Source organism: Myotis davidii, unplaced genomic scaffold (genome assembly GCF_000327345.1).
Source record: "Myotis davidii unplaced genomic scaffold, ASM32734v1 scaffold812, whole genome shotgun sequence".
NCBI classification, from domain to species: Eukaryota; Metazoa; Chordata; class Mammalia; order Chiroptera; family Vespertilionidae; genus Myotis; species Myotis davidii.
The window spans coordinates 2,253,286-2,280,693 of NW_006284238.1; the positions used below are offsets into that span (position 1 = coordinate 2,253,286).

General features: G+C 34.6%; 1 protein-coding gene and 1 long non-coding RNA gene across 2 annotated transcripts in view; both read right to left on the minus strand.

The window, feature by feature from the left end:
* LOC107184221 overlaps window positions 1–1,009 on the minus strand; it is a 3,264-nt gene extending 2,255 nt beyond the window's left edge. Inside the window, exon 1 of the long non-coding RNA XR_001515045.1 lies at window positions 895–1,009. This is a non-coding gene — a long non-coding RNA (uncharacterized LOC107184221). The remainder of the gene's footprint in view (window positions 1–894) is intronic.
* Window positions 1–27,111, minus strand: part of FBXL17 (F-box and leucine-rich repeat protein 17) — a 311,008-nt gene extending 283,897 nt beyond the window's left edge. The window contains exon 1 of the mRNA XM_015568405.1: window positions 26,971–27,111. Within this exon, the coding sequence (XP_015423891.1) occupies window positions 26,971–27,041 (71 nt within the window). The 5' untranslated portion in view covers window positions 27,042–27,111. The remainder of the gene's footprint in view (window positions 1–26,970) is intronic.
* Between the last annotated feature and the right edge of the window lie 297 nt (window positions 27,112–27,408).

Below are 27,408 nucleotides of genomic sequence, written 5' to 3' on the forward strand. Positions count from 1 at the left end.
AAGTACAAATGTACAGGTTTTTGAAGGGGGGGCAGTACAGGCTTTTCTAGCACCTCTTAGACAGGGTGGGGCAAAAGTAGGTTCACAGTTGTGAGTACATGAAACAGTTTATTCTTACATTGTTATTTATTAATTATTTCTTATTTTCCATATGAACAGCTGTGAATCTACTTTTGCCCACCCCTGTATTTATACTAAAAAGTATCTGTTGTTTTTATCTAAAATTCAAATTGAATTGGGCGTGCTGTATTTTGCTTGGCAATCCTAAAGTGGTGGATAGCATGTATGTTGAATCATTAAATATGTATCTACATAAGAAATTTTTATTTTCCTCTTTTGAAACTCTGATTCCACAAATTGAAAGCATTATGATACAAGGCACTGAACTGAATTCAAATTCAACTATGGCACCAACTAGCTGGATAACACTGTATAAGTTATTTCTGTGAACTTCTGCTTGTCCACTCAATATAATGATATTATTTGCCCTACATTCCTTGCAGAGTTGGTAGGCTCAAGCAATCTAGTATTTCTGAAAATGCCTTATGAGGTGTAAGTATTAGTGAAATAAGAATTTAAGATCAAGCAATGTTTTATTGTGAAAGCCACCATTTATACTGCTGATCAAAAAGGTGGTAATACCACAGTTCCATGAAACTATTGGTACAAGGACCATGGCATCTACGACTAAGAGTGAGGAAATTTCACTGGAAAATATCAAGGACTAGCTTGCCTTCTTGAATACAAAGCTTTATTCAAAGTTTACCCTCTGATAAAGGGTAAAATTCATAAGAACACTCATTTCCACTGCTGTTAGGATTGTCTACAGATGATTAATTATTGTGTAAAGTGTGTTTAAGAACTATTTTTTAAAAACTCAACATGCTCAAACACCTTTAACCTGGATATCTATGTGTCTGTCTTGGGTGTCCAGGGCCCAGTCAACTTGTAAAATTTTCTCCTTGCAGGCAACGTTTCCTTCTCCAGGCTGTGTAAGAATTCCCAATTCTATGAAGGCTGAGAGAGTTCATAAAATTAATGAGAGGATGAAATCCTCTATATAATATAAAATGCAAACATATTCAACCTAGAAACAAAATCTCTGTACTTGGTTCAACAAATAATTTCTGGAGAAATGTGCATTAATGTAAATCTAGTTGCAAAATCCTACTTATATATCCTGGACATAGTATATTGAAGTGCAAAAAATAATAGTTGTCTTTTTCACAATTTAAGGGTTTAAAATATCTGGAGTAAAGAAAGTATCAAAGCTTGCTGACATTTTAGCATTCTACTCTGAATCAATACCTATTGTTTATTTTTCTGTAATTAAATTATAAATGGGTTATTATAAAAACACTTAATACCAATAAGTTTTCATAAAAACAAGTCTGAGGAATCATCTAATGGTTCCATCTAAAATAGAGTTTTTAAAAAAAATAACTTCTAGTTTTACATATCAAATAAAAAAAATAGCAGCAATCATACTCCTGTACTAAGAATAATAATATGATTTTAATGTGTATAATTAACTCTTTTGCTTGCAGACACTAAAAGAATATTAAAATAGTGAGGATAGTATAATTAGTAATACAAAGCACTAAACAATAATCTTTTAAAATTAAATTATAAAATTTTATTTTTAATCATTATTGAAATTATTTTTTATTAAAATTAAAAAACAAGTTTCAATGAATCTATTTTATATAATGAATCAAAACAAAATTATATCTAGCTGTTAGATATGCAAATTTCCACTATTTCATAATATAACACATGTATTATTTGATTTTTCATCTCATGTACTCCTATGATTAACACTAAACAAACTGGAAAAACAGTAAGTGACGACAACATACAAATGTGAAGTGATTAGGGAAAATTCTTTTAAATCATTAAATGAAGGGGGAAGGGCTTTTATTCCCCAAAGACTTTTCCATGCCAAGTAATTCATTTCGTTGTATAACACAGATTTATTATAATATGTCCTGTCAATAAACATTTTACAATTCTAAATCACTACTAATGTATGGTTTACATAGATCTAGTCATGGAAACATGACAAAGTTCAGTTTTTTTAAGAGAAAATGAAAAATATATAATTCCAACCGTTTTTATTTGAAAAGATCATGTTTGCTGTGTTCTATGAAGACTCAATAACAAGTGAATTCAACATTTTTCTTAAAAAAAATAAAAGCTGTAGATGAATTACTAGTTTCAGAATATTATATACAAAATAAATTACATAACAACACTATTTGAAAAGAGCCATATTTTAACAGGCTGCTTAAGAAAAAGATAAGAGCCCTAGCCAATTTGGCTCACTGGATAGAGCATCAGCCTGGGGACTGAAAGGTTCCAGGTTCGATTCCAGTCAAGGGCATGTACCTGTGTTGCAGGCACATCCCCAGTAGGGGGTGTGCAGGAGGCAGCTGGTCGATGCTTCTCTCTCATCAATGTTTCTAACTCTCTATCCCTCTCCCTTCCTCTCTGTAAAAAATCAATAAAATATATATTTTTTTAAAAAAAAAGAAAAAGATAAGAAAGCCCTGAAAGCCAATAATTTATGATTGATAGGAATTAAAAACAAAAGTGTGCCTCAGTTTAGCTTTTTCAATGTTAAGCAAAATGAATGTACCAATTCTGTAAACCACCCTCCAACCCTAATTATCCAGGCAAAGGTGACTTTCTATTAATACTTGTTGCCTCCCCCCACACTTAATATATATATTTTTTAAAAAAGAGGCAAAAAGTTTAAGAAAAAACAAGAAGTAGATTTTTTAAATTAAGCTTTAAGACTATACCTTCCTCTTGATGTCTTAAAAATGCAATCAAATATATGAAGAAAATAAAAGGCAAAATTTTGGGGAAAAGATGGCAATTATCATTATTTTCAAATGACATGACTGTCTACCTTTAAGATCCAAAAGAATCAACTGTAAGATTATTAGAAACAATAAAAAATCAGAAAGATGGTCAATTACAAATTTATATAGAAAAATATATGTAAAATGTACAAAAAGTATACTCTCATCTACACTAATAAAAGATAAAGATGTTAATTGACCGTACCTTCGCTATGCCCACCAGCCAGAGTGACTATATGCAAATTAACCCAAGATAGCGGTTAATTTGCATATACCAGCTAGGAGTGAAGCAAGCCAGGCGGCGGAGGCAGGAGGAAAACAAGCCAGGCCGGGTGGCGGAGGCAAGCTGGGCCATGCGGCAGAGACTGGAGGGAAGCAAGCCAGGTGGTGGAGGCAGAAGCTAAGCCCACCTCAGAGGGTTTTGCTCTCTTCTCTGCTTCGTTCCAGCCGTTCCAGCCATAGGAAGCCCTATTCTTGCAGGAATCTTCCTGCAACAGGCCTCTAGTTTACCAATAATAAACAGTTACAAAACACTGAAATACAATAGCAAAAAAATTACTGAATACATAAAAATAATATTTTAAATGAAATATACAGACTGTATAAGAAAATTATAAACCTCAAAAAGAAGGGATTAATAAGCAAAATGAAGTGTTATATCTTATAATATTTTAAGATATCATCAAATTTCTACAAATATAACTATAACTATAAAGGAATCACAACCAATTTCTGATACCTTGTGTGTGTGTGCATGTCCATGTGCATGTGTGTACAGGTCATTGGGGTAGTTGGCATTTTTATTCAAACATTAGTAAGTAGAGACTGAAGCAGAAGGAGCAGAGCTAGGGACTATTCCAACGTGGCATTAAAGATATACTGACTGCGGATTAAAGGTCCTAAAATCAATTCAATCCAAAAGCTAACTCATACAGCATCAAAAACAAAGTCACTGTCACTGACTGTGTAGTAATGTGGAATGTCTCAGCTCCAGGCTGATTTAGAGCTAACCGGGCTCAGTGAGGTTAACATGACTTTCAGTTCAGGGAGTTCAAGATGATAAATCTCAGTTTTACATTTTCTCTTGGGTGTGGAAGTTCTGGAAGAAGATATATAGCTATATATAGATACATAGCTATGGGGAGTGCCAAAGCCCCAGAGTTACACCTACGAGGAAAGGGGAACCAAGATCCTGGTCCCCAACAAGTAAATAGCAGTATCCCCATTAGTAGTTCCATCTTTTAGATTTGTAAAGGACTCAGAGAATCAAGATCAGAATGTCTGGCCGAATACCCACAAACAATTACTGTGAGTAGAGGAATCTACTCTAAGATATCGAGTTGTAGACAAGTATGGTCTCATATCCCTCACAAGCCTAAGTTAGACAAACTCAATTTTCCTACCTCCTTTTCCTTGATTCCACACACTATGCAATTTGATTCAAATAACAACTGAAGTAAAAGGATTACTTAGGAAGACAACCCTTCAGATTTATAAAAATCTGGTGGTGTGCAGTATATCCTGCACAGCACATAAAAATATACTGAGCCCTAACTGGTTTGGCTCAGTGGATAGAGCATCGGCCTGCGGACTGAAAGGTCCCGGGTTTAATTCCAGTCAAGGGCATGTACCTTGGTTGCTGGCACATCCCCAGTAGGGGGTGTGCAGGAGGCAGCTGATGAATGTTTCTCTCTCATTGATGTTTCTAACTCTCTATCCCTCTCCCTTCCTCTCTGTAAAAAAATCAGTAAAATATACTTTTAAAAAAATACTGAGAAGTATTCAGACTTTTCATAAGGGGTGAAATTAACACAAACATTTCTATCTTATTTTTTTAAATTTATACTAAACCCATGGTGTTTTTTACATTAAAATCCTTAAATACTACATTAAGATATAAAAGTTATAATGGCAATGTGAACTAAGATCCCAGGAATATTCTCTCATTAGGATAGTAAAAGGTTTATATATTTTTTCCTACATATAAAATGAAACATGACTGCAATAAGAATTTTAGTTAAATAGTACATCCCTGTTAGTCACTAGAAAAAAGGTTAGAAAACCTAAATCTCAACAGGCTACTTTACTTTGCCAAATACCTAAAAATAAAAGGTTCAACCAGGGACTTGAAGTGCCTGTCTACTCATTACCATAACCAGGTTTTACAAAATACAGACCCCAAAATCCATGATGAGACACAGTGAAAGAATTTATAATTATAAGTTGCTTGCTATAATCTCTTCTCCACAGCACCAAAGGCCTTTAGCAGGGTGAGTGTACTGTACTCCAAGATTAGATTTATATATCCTAGAAAAAGGGGGACATGGTGATGAACAGCGCTACATTGACATAATGGGTCTTAGTGGTTATAAATGTAGCCGTTCCCTACGTTAATGGACCATGACTAGACTGACCTTTTCTCTATAATTGTAACTACAGTACAGTAATTAGACAAACCAGTACTTGCTTCTGATAAAAAGAGTAGCGGAAGAAAGCTCTCAGTCATTAGCTTTGAGAATGCAGAGTAAAATTTGGTTGGCATTCTATTGGGAAAAAGTTAGCAACCAATAAGAAAAATCGCTTTTCATAAGTTATGTTCTATGTTTAGTTTAATGTCCTAACTAAAGACAAAAATCCCAGAGGAAAGCCCTTTCTCATAGGCATAGAGGCAGGGACATGTTTTATCAGCTAGCAATGAAAGCTGGTATATAAAAGGCAGCTGAAGGAAGTAATAGTATAATATTTGTAAATCCAGGATATATAAAGTTTAATGTACAATAATTAAAACCTATCCACAATTGCAAATTAGAGACAATTAATTCCTTCAATTATAGGAATAGCAAACAAGATTTCAGAATACTCAACAGAGTTAAAAAGAATGAATAGAAATGAAAAAAATGAAAACTGGCAAAAGTATCTTATAATGATTCAGAAATCCTTTGACTACATCAGGGGTACATAATGCTAAACCATAAACTCTGTGAAGGCAGGGAACTCATATGTTCTGCTCACTGCCCTGTCCATATGCCAGGCCATGGCAAACGAATAAAAACATACTCAGTAATTTTCTCTCACATATCTTGATTCACACAAGTAACGACTCATATGTTTATGAGACACAAAAGGGACATGTGAATCATGAATGCTTCTTTAAAGAGTTCACCTGGAATAGAAAATAGTGACACTGGACAACTTATTCTCATGTGCCTTGGATCCCTCAGGGCAGCGGTTCTCAACCTGTGGGTCGCGACCCCTTTGGGGGTCGAACGACCCTTTCACAGGGGTCGCCTAAGACCATCAGAAAACACATATATAATTACATATTGTTTTTGTGATTAATCACTATGCTTTAACTATGTTCAATTTGTAACAATGAAAATACATCCTGTGCATCAGATATTTACATTACGATTCATAACAGTAGCAAAATTACAGTTATGAAGTGGCAACGAAAGTAATTTTATGGTTGGGGGTCACCACAACATGAGGAACTGTATTAAAGGGTCGCGGCATTAGGAAGATTGAGAACCACTGCCCCAGGGGATGTTGGAGAGCTGGTTTCAGCCTGATTCCCGCAGGTCAGGCCAAGGGACCCCACCTAATGGAGGGACCCCGCTCACTCTGCAGACAACCTTCAAGCCACAGCACCACCCCAGGTGCGGCCACAGGGAGGGGCCACAGGAGGTTGGCTCTAGGTTGGGTCCAGCCCATCTCACCCAGTCCCACCCCGCTGGCCACCTTCTAAATAATTTCCTTTCAATGTGCATGAATCCATGCACTAGGTCACTAGGTTAATATATGCAAAAGCCCTTAGAACAGTGACCAGCAGAGTCAGAGCTATGTTAAGTGCTGGTGGTATCTGCTCTTATTCTGGAATAATATGCAGAGAGGTTCTGAAAATCCTATGGCCAATCACTAGTCTTACTAGCCCTCTCCCCTCTGTTCTATTCCTGAGAAGAGACCATTTATTATTCAACAAGGTGCTGCAAATACTAAGGTATTAACCAAGTGTTTGGCACATCATAAATGTCCCCCCATCAATAAAAAGGAATGCAAGTTGCATTGAATCAAACAATAATATTACAGTGTTATCTGATCAGGAAAAAAGTCATCGGGGCCCATTATGATTCTAAGCCTGAATTTCCTAGAAAATAATCCAAATGTGACAAGCATTTTTCTCTAACATTTGATAATATCTAATTAAGCGACACTTATAATAAAAGAGCTTAAAATGTTTCTCATTTTTGCCAGGGCCCATCACAGAGTCAACCTCTATCTATAATAATAAAAGCATAATATGCTAATTAGACCGACAGCCAAATGACCTCCAGACAACCTTCCGGACGAAGTCGGGACTGCAAGGGCCGAGCCTCTTGCATGAATTTTGTGCATTGGGCCCCTAGTTCCTTTAGATTCCGCTTTACCATTTACTTAATTCAGAAAGTAAACTCTCAATTCTTTTAATGTATCATTGTGACATCAATGGCAAGAAAAATAGATAAGAAGATTCAACTGACAATTAAATATTAGGAAGTGGGATAAGATGTCAACAATGCAGGACCTTAAAACATTTTTTAAAACCTGTACTGAAGATACGGAGAATTACACATTGTTCAAAATGTGCTTAGCATTACAAGTACATTTGTGTGCAAAATAATGTTAGAATTCTTAATAAATAGTGGAATTATTTATAATTTTAAAATTTCCACCTCACTGCCTAATTCACCCTGAAATATTTCTCCCTTTGGTTTCAGAAAAATAAAGTCTAAGTAGCTACCATGATGCAATAATGCTGGATCACCTAAAACCTGGCAATAAACTATTTTTCCAGAGTCTCCCTCCTAACAATAGTAAGCAGTACATGATAGGTTAAGAATGAGCTTTCCTCTGAGCAAATGGAAATAAGATTGTCCTCTAAATTAAACTACAAAATTAATCCAAAATAGAACAAATAAGCAAAAGTAATAGTCAAAATAGCTCCCTGGCCAAAGCAAAAATTTGACATCACATCATCATCATGACACCCACAGAAAGAAGATACCAATCGAAAAGAGGGAAACCATACAATTTATCATCTAATTGTTAGGACGGGCACAAACCAGGACTGTGCTGCACCACCTGAGACACAGGGTCACCCTAAACCACAAAAGGAGTTGGTCCTGTTGGAAAATAAGAATATGAAGCAGTAGAGCAAACTTCCATGTATTTTAAAGGGACCCTATTTCATGCATATACCATCCATTTGGTAATTGATAATGTTTTAGTCCAAGTCTGTTTTTAGGATGTAGTTTTGTGTTGTTATTTAACTTGATTATGTAACCTTTCATTTACTTATACCTTATTTCTTCTAGTATATGATGGGTCTTTTTTTATCACGACAATGTCTTATGTTTCTTTTCAAATCCCACATTCCAGCATTGCACACTGAAAACTGTAGACAGAAATCAATGCTCACTGATAGAAATAATAATAACTATTATTATGGGGGCATGTACTGAGTCGTTAATTATGTGCCAGAAACTGTGTAATCACATTTAAATCACACAAAACTTTATGAAGTACTACTGCTATCCCTATTTTATAGATAATAAAATAAGACAGGGAGATAACTTGTCAATAATAAACAGGTAGGAAGTAGCACAGCCAGGATTCAAATCCAGGCTGCCTACCTAATTCCAGAGCCTGTGTTTATAACTGCTACACAAAACTACCTCTTGGTGGAAAATACACTTGTGCCTAAATAATTTATTCCAAGCTCTTTTCAATTATTCAACTTTAAAGTCATTTCTAAATGCTCCGAAATTGTTGATGATAGCATCCAGAGCTGGTATCGATAAGGACAAACACTTTTGCAGGGATATAGATATGCTATGTAATCTTCTCTATAGAAAATTAAGCACTGCCCTAACCGGTTTGGCTCAGTGGATAGAGCATCAGCCTGCGGACTCAAGGGTCCCAGGTTCGATTCCAGCCTTGGTTGCAGGCACATCCCCAGTAGGGGGTGTGCAGGAGGCAGCTGATCGATGTTTCTCTCTCATTGATGTTTCTAACTCTCTATCCCTCTCCCTTCCTCTCTGTAAAAGAATCAATACAATATATTTTTAAAAAAAGAAAATTAAGCACTATGTTTAAAAATTTTAGATATGTAGGCCCTTGCATGCAGAAATTCTATTTCAAAAATTTGATCCTTAGGAGACAAAACTAAAAGTGTGCAAAGCAATAGGTATAAGAATGTTTATTATGCAATTATTTATAGGAGTAAATATTGGAAATAATTAAAATGTCTATCAATAAGTGATTGGTTAAACATACTGTGCTAAAATCCTACCAAAAATCCATGAGAAATGGTGACATAGATGTATATTTATAAAAATAAATCCACAGTATATTGTTGACTTATGAAAACACTGCAAAATATTACATACAATGTAAGTCCAAAAGAAGGAAGAGAGAAGTACACACACATATACTCCTGAAAGGATGTTCCCAAAATGTAAACAGTGAAAATGTCTGGAGAGCTGGATTTTAGGTAGTCTCAATCTTTTAAAAAAATATTTACTAAAAATCTACTTATGTGTAATTTGTTAATTTGCCATTCAAAGGGGCATAAAAGAAATACAAGAGCCTACAATCCAGACATACTCCAGTCTGTTCTAGGGCATGAAAGAAAATAAATTCTGGGGCAAATAAGTGGCTAGTTCGATGAGGGAAAGGTCAGCATCATAGGACACAACAGCCTAAGCATCAAGGGGAAGCAGTGTTCAGACTCCACCCTGGCCACCAGCTTCATGGGCCTGCACAAGTCACATGACTCTGAACCTTGGTTCCAAAACTGCCAAATGAAAGAGTCTTACCAGATGTTCTCAGAAGTTTGTTTCCATTCTAAGAGTCTGTGGTTAAAATTTTCAGAAAGAGCAGGTAGGAATATGACAATTGCTCAATCCCTTTCTAGTCACAAGTGGGTTATTCTGAAGTGTATTAGTCTACACGTTAGTTTGTGTAAGACAGAAAATACTAAAGCCCAGAAAATGAGAACAATGGAAACCCACAAACATACACAGGCACTTACTGAAAACACGGTTATCCCTAAGGAAGGCGCCTGTGAGAGACCCACCACCATCCCAATAAAAGCTCATTTCCAAACAGTTGATAGTTCTCTGATAACATCCCACTTTTATACAGATAAATAATGTACATATATCCATCTGACTGTGGTATTTATATTTCTATTAACAAAAATCGAAGGAAAAGAGTGAAGTGACACTTTGATGTTGCATTCCACTGTTATTCAGACATTATCAATAATCAAATCTGGAGAGCTGCCAATAAAAATAGAACAGACCTCATTAGCATTTTAACAAACTTGCAAGCCACAGGCTGGAAAACCAGAACAAGATGACGCAAAGGGAATCGCAGATGCAGAGATCCGCTTCAGGCTGCATGCCCTTTAGCAGTCCCCTGTGCCCTACCTGCTCCACTCCTGGGAAACATACTCCAGAGACTTCTCTGTACCTGAGACCTCTTGTACACCTGCCCAAACTCTGAGGTTAAGGGGCTGTGTTGTAGCCTTTTTTAAAACTGAGAACAAGTAACTTGATTTTAAACATACTTCAAGAAAGTGCTGATCTTGCAGTTATAAAAAGCATTGTGTCAGATAGTCAGAGTGTGATTTAATATGTTAACTAATGGACCCAGATGATAGATGAAGGGAAACGTGGTAACAAAATAAAAAAAATAAATAAAAAAAAGAACTATCCACAATAGATGAAGAGCCAGGAGCTTACAGACAGAAGCTGAACTCAATGTCCTTCCAAATGACTTCCAAAGCAGGTTCTGTGGACTACATCAAACTCAGAATTACATAGACACTCCAAGTCACTGGTTCATTTTCCTTCATTAAGTTTTCTCTATTTTTCTAGAAATTAGAAAATAAGAGCCTTATTTCCTAGAATATTTTGAATTTCCTTTAATCTCCTATTAGTCAGTTGTATGTGTGTGTAGATAATGTAATAATATTTTGAAAAGTGCAATTCATTAAAATATATTTGGATGAAAACTGCAAGTAAAAAACACTTCACAAAGATAAAGCATCTATTTATTAAAGGATCTTGAAAACATATAATAATGAAAATATGTAATATATTACATATTAACATAACAATATTATGAAAATATATAGTAATGAGTACCCTGTAATTGCCTTATTTTCTTCAGAGAATTGTGAATGTTTCAGTGTTACTACACTATAAACAATAAGTAACTTTCGAGTGTCTTTAAAAAGTTTTATACATTTGCTGTCAATTTGCAGGAAACCGTGTGGCTGCGATGGTGATAAAGCATCCATGATGGATGGTACCACCCAAGCCACCATTCTATAATGAACTAATGATTCATACTCAAGGTGCTTTTGAAACATGATTAAGCCTCCAAACATTTCACTAAGGTACACTCTCATTACCCCAGCCTTGTACAAGAGAACTTAAGTTTACCAAGGTGACACAGTGAATGACTCAACGATAAAAGTTTGGAACAAGAAAGAAAGCTCTATTCATTAGTATGATGGAGAAGCCTTTCAGGGTAGTTTATTCCATTGCTGTGAGTCTCACTGACCTTCTCTGGTGGCCACTGGTGTTTGCTAAAATGTCACTGACCAAAAAACTCCTTACAATGCTATGCATTATAAAATGAATATGTCAAGAATCAGATGAAAATGCCATCAGGGACACTGACAACAAATAGAAGAAAATATTCCATTGGTTTAAGGAATAGAAGAATATCTAAGTAAAAGGGGAAAAATTACCTGAGAAAATGTCATTGGAGACCACACTTTTTAAAAAAGTAAAATAAACAGCTTAAATAAGGGAAGAAGACACAAATTAAAGGGGAAAACATTACCTGAGAATAAAATGCTCTGTAATAGATCAGAAAGGTAAAGAAAGACGCCGTTTATGAAGGCGTGCGGAAAAACTAATTCTTGTTTAGAAATCGTCCTGGTCATGGGAGAAAGGAGTGGGGAGATGGAGGCAACATGTACAACACGCACCTGTGAGAGCTGTTCAGATCTGAGTCCCAAAGTTACTCGCCTTTTCATGTTCATGTCAACACGAACGACATAATTTCTGAATGTCAAAAGTAGCACAGCAAATTAAATAGAAACTGAACAAAAACTTCCTCCTTGTTACCCTTAAAATAGGAAGTCAAAGGTTGTTGCTTTTCCCAAGTTGAAGTCTTTGGAAATTTGCACAAATTCTTAAAGTCAAACAATTCTATAGGACATGCCTACTCTTTAGAAATTTTTTTTTTTTAATGATTACACTGAGAAAACTAGTTTTATACTAAGACTTGGGATATTTATTCAAAATGGATGTAGTTAGCCCTGGCCAGTGTTGCTCAGTTGGTTGGAGCATTGTCCAAAACACCAAAAGGTTACAGGTTTGATTTCCGGTCAGGACACATGCCTAAGTTTTAGGTTTGATCCTTGGCTGGGGCGTGTATGGAATGCAACTGATGTTTCTCATATCGATGTCTGTCTGTCTCTCTCTCTCTCTTTCTCTCTCTTTCTCCCTCTCTCTCTCTCTGTCCCTCTCCTCCTTCACCCCTCTCTAATGTCAACAAGCATAGACCAATAAAAATTAAAGAAAAAAATAATAAAACAGCTAGTTTGCAAATCGTGATTACTGAAATCAATGATTCAAATTCATTACTGATAAGAATCTATCTTTTGTATATCCTGGAATTTTTATCTGTATATGATTGGCACATTGAAATAATAGATTTAATAGAACTTTCAAAATAACACAGGTATAGTGCCTAAGGACAAACCAATTTGAAGATTAACCATTGTCCAGGTTTAATCCTAGGCAGTTTGTCCACCTAAATGCTTACAGGACACCATTCTCCCAACAATAAAGTGAAAGCAATGCTTATATGACGTTAATAAAATATAGAGAGGTGGATGTCAGGATTTCCTGTTACCACGGAGTAAATCCCATGCTCTCCCCTATGCATACTCTCAAGGTCATCGGTGTGGGACATGACAAATTCTAAATACCAAGTGCAATGAAAGGCAGTGTACAACCAACAGTGACAAGTTAGCAGAGATAAACGCAACCATTCAAATTAAATAGTGGAAAACTAGTGTCGGGGCGGGGAAAGAAACACACGTACAGTCTATGTGCATACAATAAGCAACGGGAGTGCAGCAAAACCATGTGAGCTTGTTCCTTTCTGAGCAGCTGCATTTTCAAAATGGGAGATGGCTGTCGAGTGGCAGCAGTGTCCCTGTGGCTGTCTAAATGCCTGTCAGGGCTTGCTGGGTGACACTTTATAATACTCTACACTTCTCCGCCTCTAACAAGCTTCACTATTACATCTGACCTGGGGATGGATGGCTGCCAAAGCCATCGCCAAAAAAAGAAAAGAAAAAATACTCCTCTATACTGTAATGTGATCTCTGTACTAGGAATAAACTTACAAAAGAAAGATGGACATCTATTTAAAGAAATAAATTATTAAACAGTTCTAATTCTATTAAGACTATAATATCCAAAGTATTAACTGTATGGTCAAGTAATATGTATTTCTTCAAAGACCATTATTTCACAGATGTCTATAAACCAATAGAAAGAAATGTTATAGAAGTCCTTTTTATTCCCCCTTCAAATTCATTACTACAGTTTATTAATGAAAGCCAGGGCGTTATCCTGACATATTTTGTCATCCCCTTTCAGAATAAATTACTGCCGCAAGGCTATCACCTTTCTCTAGGGTTTTTCTCCCCCTGCCTTCTTCATTCTGTTTTTTAAATCCAATAAGGTTACCATGTTGTCAATCAGATTAAAACTGTATCCATGTACCTCACATATAAACCACCACTCTATGTTAGAGAATTCAATGATGTATAAAGCATTTTTTAAATATATTTTATTGATTTTTTACAGAGAAGAAGGGAGAGGGATAGAGAGAAACGTCGATGAGAGAGAAACATCTATCAGCTGCCTCCTGCACACTCCCTACTGGGGATGTGCCCGCAACCAAAGTACATGCCCTTGACCGGAATCGAACCTAGGACCTTTGAGTCCGCAGGTCAACGCTCTATCCACTGAGCCAAACCGGTTAGGGCTAAAGCATTTTTTTTTAAAGGCTATTAAATGAGCTTGAATTTTTTTATTGACTTATTTTGACTTGTGCTATTTCTTAACCAATGTGAGCAGTTTGTTTTGTTGTTGTTTTATTCCTGTTACCTTAAAAACAAGCTATGTTCTCTAGGTTTTATTTCCATCTAATCAATCAACAGGCATTTACTGAGCTTCTGGTTAGGGGCCCAGTATTGTGGAAAAGTCACAATTCCCAGATGCAGTTTTATTTTCTACGCTGTTATCAATGTAACATTATAAGAAATGTATAATCCATCTGAGTCTAAATTAAAACTAAAAGGAAAAAATGGAACTTACTTTCTCTCCTCACCCCAAACATAAGATTCACCAGATATATGTCCACACAAAGCACTCATGTGTAATACAATATCAACATACTAAAATACGCTGGTCACTTATTGGTAGAAAAAAAAGATTAATCAAAATAAAAAATAAGAATTCAGTTTAAACTTAAGTTAAAAGGAAAACATATGGAAACTATATTTCCCCAAATGAAAACAATTCTCAAAATACCTTAATAAATCATGCAGGAAATGCTCCCAGGCTTTATTTAACAGATGACAAACCCCGAGGCGGGTCTGATTAGTGTGCTGGTGTGGTAAATGGTCAGATGAGCTGTTATAGATGTCAGAACCACTTACTAGTATTAACTAATTTGTTGATATATCGTTACTGTGTGATCATGAAAATTAAAAATAAACGCATTTCAAAATAAAAGCATTTGAAAAGACTCTACTTCTATTCTTGGAATTTTTGTGGTAGGTATTGGTGCCGTTATTGCCTATATGACATAGAAGTTATGTCCTTCCAAGACTTATTTATAGAAAATATAGATGTTGACGGCAAAAATATAAGGGTGATTAAGCCTCAGCCACAACTCTGCTAAAGAAGAGTCTTCTCAATTCCATCTCTCCCTAATGACAATAAAACAGAAAAGGATATATTCTTAATACTACAATACACTGCAACTGATTTTAATACATATAAATTCAAGGCCTTATATTTATGTATTCTTAAACTTGTATTTCCACTATTCCTTTCAGACTCAAGGTGCTTATGAGGCCAGAAGAGGCGGTACCTTTCCCCCTGTATCCCTTAGATGATTTTTCAAGATTAAATAACATAAGAAACTGCAATACATGCCATTTTATTATAATATTTATTTTATACAATGATATTTATTTTATTATAATGTTATTATTATGCTATTTAGCTGCCACTTATATGTAGTGGACTCCTTTGGTAGGCTTAACTGCTTATTGCAACCAACTGTACTTGTAAACATAGAATAAGCTACCAGAGGCAGCTGGATAGGCCGGCTTGCGGTCAGGCAGATCCCCATTCACTCCTGACTCTGCACTTATGAGCTGTGATCATTAATCAGCAAGGTACTTTACCTCTCTGAGCCTCATTTTACCTCATCTATTAAGTGAGGTGTAATGACACTTGTGTCACTAGATTGATGTGATAATTAAATGAGATAATGAAAATCGGGGGGGGGGAGCATATGTAATAATTTCAACAATAAAGATTAAAAAATAAAAATAAATAAATCAGATAATGAATAAAACACTCTTGCCTAACTTAATATAAGATTCTCAACACAAAGCAGCTATTAGACTCAGTCAATAGCTGTATCACAAACCACATCAAAACTTAGCACTTGAAAATAAAAGCTCTTATTTGCTCATAGCTCTGCAGGCCAGCAATCTGGACTGGGCGCAGCTGAGCAGTTCTGCTGGTTTCACTCATAGGACTACAGGAATCAGAAAGCTTGACTGAGTGTGGATTATCTAAGATGGCCTCACTCCTCACACGTCCGACAGGTAGTCCTGACTGTTGGCTAGACCTCTGTCTCTGTGTGAACTGCTCTGGGTGTCTGCAGGTGGTAACAGCATTTCAGAAAGTCCAGAACTGAAGTGGCAAGGCCTCTTGAAGCCAAAGCTTGTAAGTCCCACAACATAATTTTCACCACATCCTATTGGTCAGAGCAAGTCAAAAAGACAGTCTAGATGCAGGGGGATAGAGAAACAAATGCTGCCTCTTGATGCGATGACAGGCAATGTCACATTTCACAAAGTATGCCATCTTTCAAATATAAATCATTGCAAATTCAAGTTTTCAAGGCCAAAAAGCATTTCCCCGAACTAGAGGAACACTGCGAGGCTGCTTCAATGGCAGATTTCTAAATAAGAGCCACATCCAGACACAGTGACTGATTCTCATTTACGTTTCCTTATTTTTCTGTGTTTTAAGAGTCCTCAACACTTTTCTATTTGATCTAGTCAATAAATTTATTTTCAGATGCTTTGATACTTTATTCAATAAGCAACTTTCTATTTGAACACTCCACAACAGGTAGTATCACCAAGAAATCTGGATCAAATAAAGAACTTCTAGAAACTACAAAGTTTGTAAAAGAAGTAAAGAAAATATATCATTATAAAAAGTACATACACTTTTGTTCTTCTCCATGAAAATAATTCTTAGAGAAAATTTAGTTTTGTGATGCTGTTAATTAGTTAGGCCCAGATCCATTCATACTGAATTAAGGATAAAGAAAAATAAGTTAAAGAAAATAATGTTTATCTTTCCGAACAAACAAACAGTGGAATGCTAAAACAAAACTTGAAAATATATCTTTAATTTATTGTATCAATAAATTTTTAAAATGCCTTTCTAAATTTCTTGTCACAGCCCAGAAAGTCACAAAATAATAATTGCTACCAGGACTTCCTTTAAGATGTGTGTCTCTAAAATATATACTTCAAGAGCTAAAACTTTATTTGTTTTGGAGAAATTCATTGGGCAGGATATGCCACTAAACATACTGCATAGGAATTGCTCCTTAAGGGAGGAAAGAGGTGAAAGAAAGAGCTACTTGCTGCCTGGCAATAGGGCGAACAGAGAAGCAGTTTAGGAAATGGCTAATTGCTCCATTAATAATATTTCTACATTCTCCGGTGAAGAACTGATTCCTAAACTTGCCATTTTTTTCAGCTGAGGATCAGTTACAACATTGCTTCATTGAGAAAGAGTTGGAAAATCAAATAGTTTTTAATTTTAGACAAACTGGTGCTGCCAGAATTATAATTCTGAATGACAGAAAATTTCATTAACATGAAGTGTGCCTAATCTGGTTTTTAAGACATTTAAAAATCTGAATTACATTATGAGAAGCTATATGAGAAGCCAAATACACACTCAGCTAGAGAAAGTGCCACTAGCCAGTGCCATCTTTGGTGGTTAGGTATTTCTCCTTCGACGGCGCACCTTAGTGTGAACTTATGAAATTAGACAATTCTAATTGATAACTAGGGATTAAAGATAACCCCATACTACAGTCCCATAATACGTAACCTACTCAACTTATTTTAAATGAAATCTTGTAAATGACTAAAATCCTCTTAACTATGCTTTAATTACTTCAAAGTCCTATATGAATGATAGATAGAATATAGATAGGTTCACATGGAATAGTTATCACTTTTGAAAAAATAGTGACTATTCTAACATTTGATAATTATACTGCTTACAAATCTTAATTGCCAGGATTTCAAAAGACATTTCCAAAGTGCATCTCAAATAAACAGAAAAGCAATTAGCCTAAATTAATTGCTTTGCTGATGTGACTTGCAGTAGGTATGCTTCGTGGTTTTGAAACTCCTGCCAGTGTTTTCACAACTTGATGTTCTGATGATTTTTGAGCCTATTTTTCACACCAGAGCAATTAACCAGATAATTGTTCTAATGTGAACCTGGGCCTTAATCAGTGTGTTTAAGTTCATAGTGGCAAATAACCAAATATTAAGCAGGCATTTATAGAGTACCATGTAGAACCACTACAAAAATACTTAAAGAAAAATTGGCAATATTGGTTCTCATACAGCCTGACTTTTCTCACCAAGAAGCAGAAAAAAGCTGTGATTGTCTTCTCTGCTACTTTTTAATTAATATAAGGTATCATTATACATGAAAGGCAAGTAAAGTTTCTAGTTCTACATTCAAAAGTATTCCAAAGACCTTATTACAAGGACAAAACCCAATGATTCAATATTAAAATCCTATATATTGTTAAAAAAAATAAAATGAGGCGAAGGCTCTCAGATAAATGGCATGCAATACAAAAAGCAAGCTCTAACTGAATCCAGACAATGACAGGAAATCCTCACTTTATCAAGTAGCAATTTTATTCAGAAATAAATCTGGAAGGAAGGGAGCATTTGAACCAATTGCCTGGATTTCAGCCAGAGTACAAGCCATATTTAAAAGCATATTTTTATATCCTACAAAAAAAAAAAAAAGCACTTGCATAGTCCTCTCAGACACAGGTATTAAATGACTACTCGGAGCAAGGTGCCAGGGGCTTAAGTGGGGGCAGAGGCCCAGAGATGAACACACTGGTCCCCCTTACAAGGAGAGAGGCTCATAAACAAAACATGATGCAGCCACACAACAATGCATGCCACCAGTAAAGTGATGTACCATGGCTTCAGCTCAACAGTGACATGATACAGCAATTCATTATAAACACCATTATTATTTCATCTTTGCTTTAAATATAAAAGAACTCGCATTCATTTTAAGAGAAGTTATTAGCAGTGCAATTAATATTTAATAAAACAAGTTTGCTTTTGTCTACTTTAGTGAAATTAAATTAAATATTTTATCAGTTAAAAATGATATATCCTTTCCTTTTGCAAAGGGATTCAAGCTAAAAGTACTCTGTCATTCTTCATGTCTTCATGTCTTCTTTCTTAATTTCTGAAAGAACTGTCACATGGAAAATAGGCCAGTCACACACATGTTAGGTCTGCCATTTTTAATTATTACCAATCAAGTTCCAGCAATTTCTCCTCTGGTTAAACATTTGTATACCTATCTTCTAAAATATTTCTTTATGCCACTGTTCATAAAACATTTTAAGCTGAAGCAAAATATCTTGCACTAAATTAATAACTAATCACAGGAGATATTTATCATCTCAAGCCTTTTACAAGAAAATTGTCAGATTTAATCACCTTTCTCATATTTTTACTATTTACTGGGCTCCATTTATCATGCATTATAAAATTTTGACAACAGTGAATTATTTTAATTATCATTTCTGGTTAGGGATTAAGAAGAAGACAACTCCTGGGGAAAGAAGGGGAGACAGAGGTGGTTGTAAAATTGTCCAGCCAATAAACTATTATCATTTTCATCAATAAATGAAGATTTTCTTCATTATTGACAATTTAAAAACAGGTTTGAGGTTAGGAAGCCTCCAGATCCATGCGTATACAGCTCTGCTTTCATCATCATATCAAATGTGCCCCATTCTTTCCCATAACTAGAACATGAATTCTGATTTCATAACTCTTAAAACATGTTTTTTAGCCCTGCAACTAAATTCTTAATATATCTGTTACTCATCTTTATATTGCCTAGAAACACATATTTAGAGTAGTACATCCAAGAATACCAATACTATGATTCTATAGAAGCTTTTGGTTATTATTATTTGGATAACTGTTTGCTCATTAGGAACCAAAGACAAAAGCCAAAATTTAAAATTACTACTATATCTTAGGAATGCCATCAAATTAACATTATTCTTTAAGACAAAATGTGAACATGGAGAATCAATAAGACAAACTCATATTTAATTTCCACCCATCTCCAGAGTTGGAGGTAAAAATCAAACCAGGCTGAGACATGTACATCTCACAGATTCTTCCTTTCAAGTGATTTTACTAGGTTAAATACTCTAGTGTTGTACACCAATTAATACTTCCCTAAAAATGATATTAGGCAATTAGAAGAATTAAAAGGACCAATGTCAGAACCAATATCACTACAAAACAAAAAATGAAGAAGTTCATTTACTTGGAATACAATAAAAATTTCACCTGCAGATGAATGCACAAATCATTTTATCAGAAAAACTTCCCTTTTACAGAAAAATATCATCAGTTCTTTGAAAAACCATATACATTAGAAAAACAATACATATTATTTATGGCAATTATTTCTTACAAAGGTACTAAAACTTCTAATAAATTTAACTGCCTTTTTTTTTTAACTCAGTAATATACCCAGTATTCTTCATTACTCTGAAACGGTTAAGTATTTGCTATAACTGACGGAATGCATTTTTATGTGGTAAAATTTTTAAAAATAAGTGAGTATCATCACATGCTTATATACCCATTCAAATTTCATTTGTGAAATTTTTTCTGATTCCAAATATGAACCAGGTATGGTACAAGACACAAAACTTTCTAATTTTCCTCAAGTAACTTAGAAGGAAATGAACAGTATTTACAAATGGGTTTGTTGGAGAAAAAATTAATATTATTACAAGATTAGTTGTTTTAAACATCTACAACTAATAACCCATGGGCAGACAATAGTGCGGTGAAGGGGGAGGGAGAAGGGTGGATGGGGTCAATGAGGGGGGAAAGGGGGACGTCTGTCATACTTTCAACAATAATGATAAATTAATTTTTAAAAATCTACAACTCAGTGTATGCAGTAAGATATCCAAAAATGTGTCCCCTCTCACATATCCCATAGGGAAAAGAGGAGGTACAATTCTAAAGAGGTTCAAAATGCTCAAGCATCATCTGAGGTCTGAGGTAGGGTGACCATATAATTTATCATCCACAGCGGGGCACTGGAACACAGGAAGCGGCTGCAGCAGCAATGCTGAACCTGACAGAATTCCACAGAAGCAGTGGTCCTGAACCAATCAGGACCTTCAGTCACTCCAGGTCTGAGGCGGAACAAGGCACTGGGAGACAGTGAGCATCGCCTGGTTACAGGCTAGACTTTGAGGACACACAAAACCAGATCCCAGGCTTGGTTGCACCGCTTACCGCGAGCTGTCTAACCTCACTGAGCCTTAATTCCTTCATTTGAAAATGAGGTTAATTTCTTCCTCGGGATGGTTGTAAAGATTAAATAAAACATTGTATATAAACACTCAGCACATTCTGTGGCCCAGGTTGGAATAAATGGCAGCTACTATTAGCTGTTGCTATCATCCTTGGTCCAAAGGAGAAAAAGTATACACTCTGAGCTCACTAGCACTACAAAAATCAACCATGGTTTCAAATGCATTTAAGGAGATCATTTTTGTAAACAGTGTGGGAGCCTGAATAATACTCCAACACCATATCATTTTCTGAGGATAGTCTTACAAATGACTGTGACTATAAAAGAGTGTTAAAAAGTGTGCCAACCTCAAACAAGTGTTAAAAAGTGTGCCAACCTCAAACAAGTGTCATTAGTTTATAAAGACTCCTTCTGTTCCTACAATCCTCCCAGAACTTGGTAAAATCTATTTCTTACTATTTTTGCAAAAATATAAATAAATATCATAGAACATAGAACTACGCAATAGGTTATAGAAATAAGCAAAATTCAGTTTTAGTAAAGCTCCATCTAAGCGGCCCAGCCACATAATTAGGTACCAAATGTATGCAGACAGGCTGCTCCACCTTCTACACAGGCATGTAAGTTCCACCACAGAGCTGCTTCCATGGTCGGCATTATTTTTTCTGCCTTTTCATTTCTAGTTTTCAGGCTCTTACAGGAGAAAACTGCTCCAACATCACATTCAATACTCCAAGGTGAAAAGTATTCCTCTCCTCCAGACCACTTCACTTTAGCAGAAAACAAAATATTCTCAAACTGAAATTCAACTATGCTTGCTGATTTAATGGACAGTGTCCCCGCCTTGGGCAATCTTTAGACCTCAGTCTCTAGGAGAATTAAGTAATATTAGGGGATTGAAATGAAATAAAATTTGAAGTCCATTGTGACATGACATTCACAGGAAGATGGAAGATTATCCACCCAGTCTTCAAACACTTATAAATACAATATATAGCATATGTTCCAAAACAATTCTTGGAAATAAAACACAATGGGCACTCAGCAAATACTTTATATCACCAACACCTGCTCAAATCCTCTCTGAACTTTATTTCTAAATGTCACCGTTTTTTATTGAATCAATGGAAATTTGAAAGAAGAAACAGAATAAACACCCAGAGAAGATCAAGGGAGTTAGAAAAGTCTTTATAGAATGCCATCTTGAGTTTTATGTGAGCCAGGGTGCTGTCAGTCCCCCTGAAAGGGGTGGTGAGGAACCTGTCACTCTCCATCCTCAACCTGAGTATTCCTAAAGGCTAAAAAGGGCTACACAGGAATGCAAAAGAGAAAGAATATTATTAAGATTTTTCTTAATATTATAAACAAAGGAATCATGAGTTAAATACTAAGCACTGCAGATAAATTCACTTTAAATCACAGGCTTGAAGTTGAGGGAGTTCATTAAAGTATTTCAACTTTCTTTATAATTCAGGAAACTTTTTTTATAACACTCTTGTTAGAACTCTAAGTGGGAGTGAGTTCTCCTTTTTGGAAGGTAGTCAATGAAAATAAAGGTTTTAACTTATTTTAAGCTGAATCCGGTTCCCCTGTAACTTGCACCTGTTGGCCAAAGTTCTGATGTCTGAAATCATGGAGAAACAATTTAGGTAGGCTGATTAACTCTATTAGCTATGAATATATTTTATCAGACTCAATTTTAAAACCTATTCAATTTAAAATCAGAAATTCCTAAAAATCTCTACATTCTGAATGTTAACAAAGGAGAATTGTAGATTGCTGGAGACAGGCAGATAATATGAAATAATAGATCATGCTGGAATGGTGAAGAAATGGAGAATGGCCAAAGAGAACAGCACATTCCTCATCCTGGGAAAATTGTTGACATGAGGAAATGTGGTCCAATGTTGCAAGACCTGCAACTTTTCCAAGAGAAGGCTGAAATTCACAATTTTCATGTGAATTATGCCAATGTTTAAAGTGTTGGGAAATAATTCAATTTTTAAAATATCATATTGGCCAAACAAAACAGTTCTGTGGACTGAACTCAGCTGTGGCCCACAAGTTTACAACTTCCAAGTGATCTTAAAAGTTTTATTTAAAGAGAAAATATCTATAGTTACTATTTTAAACACTAGTATACATAAAGTGAAATACCAACATATTGCAAATGTTATTTTATACTTGAAAGAAACTAGTTAGAACAGTCTAAGATTTAAAATTCTCCAAATTTTAGAGTGTCCACTGATGCCATAGCCTCCTTTATATAAACACAAGATTCACACAGCAAATTAACTCCTTAAAGAATATTCAATAAATGTAACTTTTTTTTAAGTTGCAAATACAAAGAAAAAATCTCTAGCTAGGCAAGATCAACTACTTGGCAACATAATTTAATTTAACAACCAGCTTGACTTGTGCTATGGTTTGTGACTTTATCTGATGGATGTCAGAGAAACTTTGAATTCTCTTATATTGTTATCCTCTACTGCTATCTTAATTCAGATAATGAGATAGGGTGATCTACTGTCAATGAAAGAATCATGTATTTGAAAAAGAATCATGTAATTTGATATCTATCATATGATTGAACTTTGTTTTCAGGACTAATGCTAAAAATTGAAAATGGGAAGATTAATTCCCTCTTTGATAGCTAGTTTAAATATTAAAAGTATCTTCTGTAAAGATCTATTAAAATCAATTAGATTTCACTTAATTCTTATTAGCCAAAAAGAACAAAAGAGCCATTATAAGCATATCACTATAAAATACTCAGAACCATTCAATTTTTTCACACATCAGGGTTTTTTTTACATCCAAAGCACGCTGCTTTTGACTCTGCCAAAACAATGAAAACCAAATTGAATGTGAAATAACAAAAGATTTATATCAAATACAAATAAACATTTCAATAAACTTGGAGTCAGAGAGAATAGAAGAGACATAAAAACCAGATGTTTAATTTAAATCACTGGTAGAAATAGTCAGTGTCTTCTTTTTATAAACCACTTATATTGTATTTGTATTCAAAAGCAATGGTAAATGTCAAATGACTACTAGACCATCCTTCTGAATACAAGAAAATATCATGCTGTTTAACTCTCAACACACAAAAAGTACTTCTAGAAAAACAAAGATAAAGAACAGCATGTCTTAGTCACACAGATCAATTCAAGAACCTCGAAATGCTAAAAGGCACCATGAGCTGAACAGTAAAGACTGTCAATTTTTGAAATTTGAAATTTTTGAACTTCAAAAGAATGTCTTAAAAACTCTTAAATCCAGGATAAAACTTAGATCTAATATCTGAGAAGAGTATCAAAGGGATATTTTATTAAACACAGATCCTTTTTACATATAGTATATATAAAATATTATCAAAAGGTTCTATCATACTTTAATTATGAAAGAAAATAATTAGGTTAGTTTTGAAAAAAGAAAACTAAAAATTTTACATATAAGTATCACTTGTGTGTGAATCCCAACTATGAAATGGAATATTGACTCATTAGCTATTTGCTTTTTGTTTGTCTTCACCAGTTTTTACTGCAGCAATGACAGGAAAATACATCCATCAGAAAAGCCAAAGAAAAGTCAAACAAGTCCTCTACATTTAATAGGAATACCATAGCAAACGCTGATGAAAGAATTAACTGAGGACATGTGCAAAGTGCTTATTAATTACCTGGGTAATAAAGTGACTGTGCTCCCCTTTATCCTTACATGGTTCACTATCATCTCACTCATTATGTCTTATGCCACCTAGAGAGCAACCATGAAACCATGAGAGCAGCAGGGACTCAGTGCCCACTGTCAAACACAGTACCAAGCATTTAGTAGGGGTTCCTAAATGCTTCTGATTTACTAGAGGATAATAATGAACAGATGTAAAAGAGATGCTAATTGATAGGCTAAATGCATTAGTGCATCCCAGTGCCCTCTATATGAAAGGTTACTAACCCATCTGAGCTAAGTGCTAAAATTATAATTAAATCTGATGGGAAGTCCTAGATTTATACCAATATAATTACAATTATTACTTAGCTTAGTGAAAGAGTATGGCAAGAACAATGAGATGAGTAATTTAGATGATACTGCAAAGTGCGTTTGAATGTTTGAAACTTCGATTCCAGTACACAGGATAAATGCGAGCAGTGTAATTAAAACCTAAGAGTCTGATCTTTAAAACTCCATGCTCAGCCTCATTAAAATGCATGTTTTCTCAATTAATCCAAACTTTTCCATTAAAAACATAAAAATACACTTTCATTCCTTGAAAATAAATCTCTACAGCACATATATTTAGGATCAAATACAAAATAACCATTACAGCTAAGTAGGAAAAACTGACTGAAACAGTAAGAGGTTTGGTAGATGGAGCCTAACCAAAGGAAGAAAAGGCCAACTGAGAACTGTCTGGTGTCTCATTTGTAAAAACTAAGTAAGTTTTTGAAGAGGGCTTGTGGGTTGGAAATCCCTAAATATATTTGTTCAAATGATACAAATCTAAGCAAACTCTTTATAATGGTTCTGAGATAACCCTTATAATCATAAATGGGCTGAATCTTATTTACTCTCCATTTACTCTCCCAGTAACTGACTGGGCTACACAGCAGGTACGCAGAAAACTGTTGTGGAATAAAAGACAATCATTTTCATAATCATTTTGTTGCAGAAACAGTTTTCTCCTTTTAATCTGATACATTACTAGGTAGTTTATCTCAATATTAAGCTAATGGTAAACACCTAAAAACAGAGGATAATTTTTTATGTACTTTATTTTGTTAGTTGTTATGAAAAACATTTAAAAGATTTTAAAGTTGTCATATAATCTGTTATGAAGAATGTTGATTATAGAGAAGAATTTTATTTAAAATATTTTTATCAATTTCCTCTAGGTTTTGATATACTTCATACAGTGACTATTACTAAAAACAAACACCTTTTATAAATGAAGAATGTGTCCATTCTAGATTAGTAAATTTTTCAAGACTGAGCCAAGTCAAAGTATTACATACTTTAAAGAGTAATGCAGGGTAATTTAAGAAAACATCATTAGAATTTGCCATAGTTGGGGAAAATAGATCCTATGCAATATTATTTTTAAAGTATAGAAGGAAATTAAAAGTGGAGGGACGTGAAACCTATATAATTTTATTAACCAATGTCACCCCAATCAATTTATTTTTTTTAAGTGGAAGGGAAAGTGTCTTAAAACTAAAGTATTATCAGACACAAACTTAAATTATTGTTGCTATTTGTGAAAAAACACTTAAATCTAAATAGGTTCTAAGTTTAGGTGAAATAGTGCTTTCTATTTTGAAAGCAAAATATTTTTGGAGGTCTATCTTTAAAAAAAAAAACAACTTAGTCTGGAAAAGTCACGGGGCAAAAACCGGTCTTGTGCCTATATATAAGAGCCTACCTAAGCTAATCAGTAGAGGTACAGTAGTTACTACTTTGCAGTTGTTTCCATTATAAAAAAGTCTACTCTCAAGGATTCTTGAATCTTTTTTCCCTTCATGCAACATTTCAAAGAAATATAATTGTATCAGTGTTTATATGAAAAACACTGGCCGTTATACACGTCTTTACTCTATGTCCATCACATGACTTACCCTTTCAAAACAAATTATACAGAGAACAAGATGCCATCCTTGAGAAAGGATCTGTGTGTATAATGTTTGAAACAATTTCTAAGAATCATTTTCCTTGATAAGTGAACAGGGAAATAAACCATAAAAGTTGCAAATGTATTAAAGTAACAAATAGCAATATATCCTGGATGGATGACAAAGAAAAAAAATTCAACAGACTTCTGTTGTTAAAACTGTTTAGGCAAACATTTTAATCTGAGCACATGAAAACCGTGTTGCAAATACACGTCAAGGATAGATTAAAAATAAACAGCTAGGTTTTCAAAATTTAAACATATCTACTTGAAAAGGCATGGCTACCTTAAATTTTCCTTAAAGTTGACATGCCTTGTTATAATGATAATTAGTATCTGGTACATAGTACACATGTTTTCTACTGGGAAACTGTTTTTAAGATATTACATTTGTTACCTGTCATTTATGATCCAGTTCAGACAGAGATTGAGAGAGCTAAGATTTTTGCACCTCTTGACAATTTCCATCACGGTTTCATTATCCAGTTCAGTGATATGACGTAGGTCCAAGCTGGAAAGGTTCCTTAGCTAATGAGATAAATAAAATGAAAGATGAAAAAAGTAAATGTTACATTCATTCTCAAAGTAGAGTATCATAGTACAATATTTAAAATAGATAATAAACTATTTAAATACTATTTTACATAGTAAATGAGAAATGAGGGCAGAAATATATGGTGAATATATGAGTGACAACACATTAAAATCAAACAGATTTTATTGAGAAACAATAAAAATAAAAAGCTAGCAATCTAATACATGGGAAAGCTGTTAAATGTATTACATTATGTACCCACAAACTGATAAGATTATTCTAACATTGTTTGATTTCAGA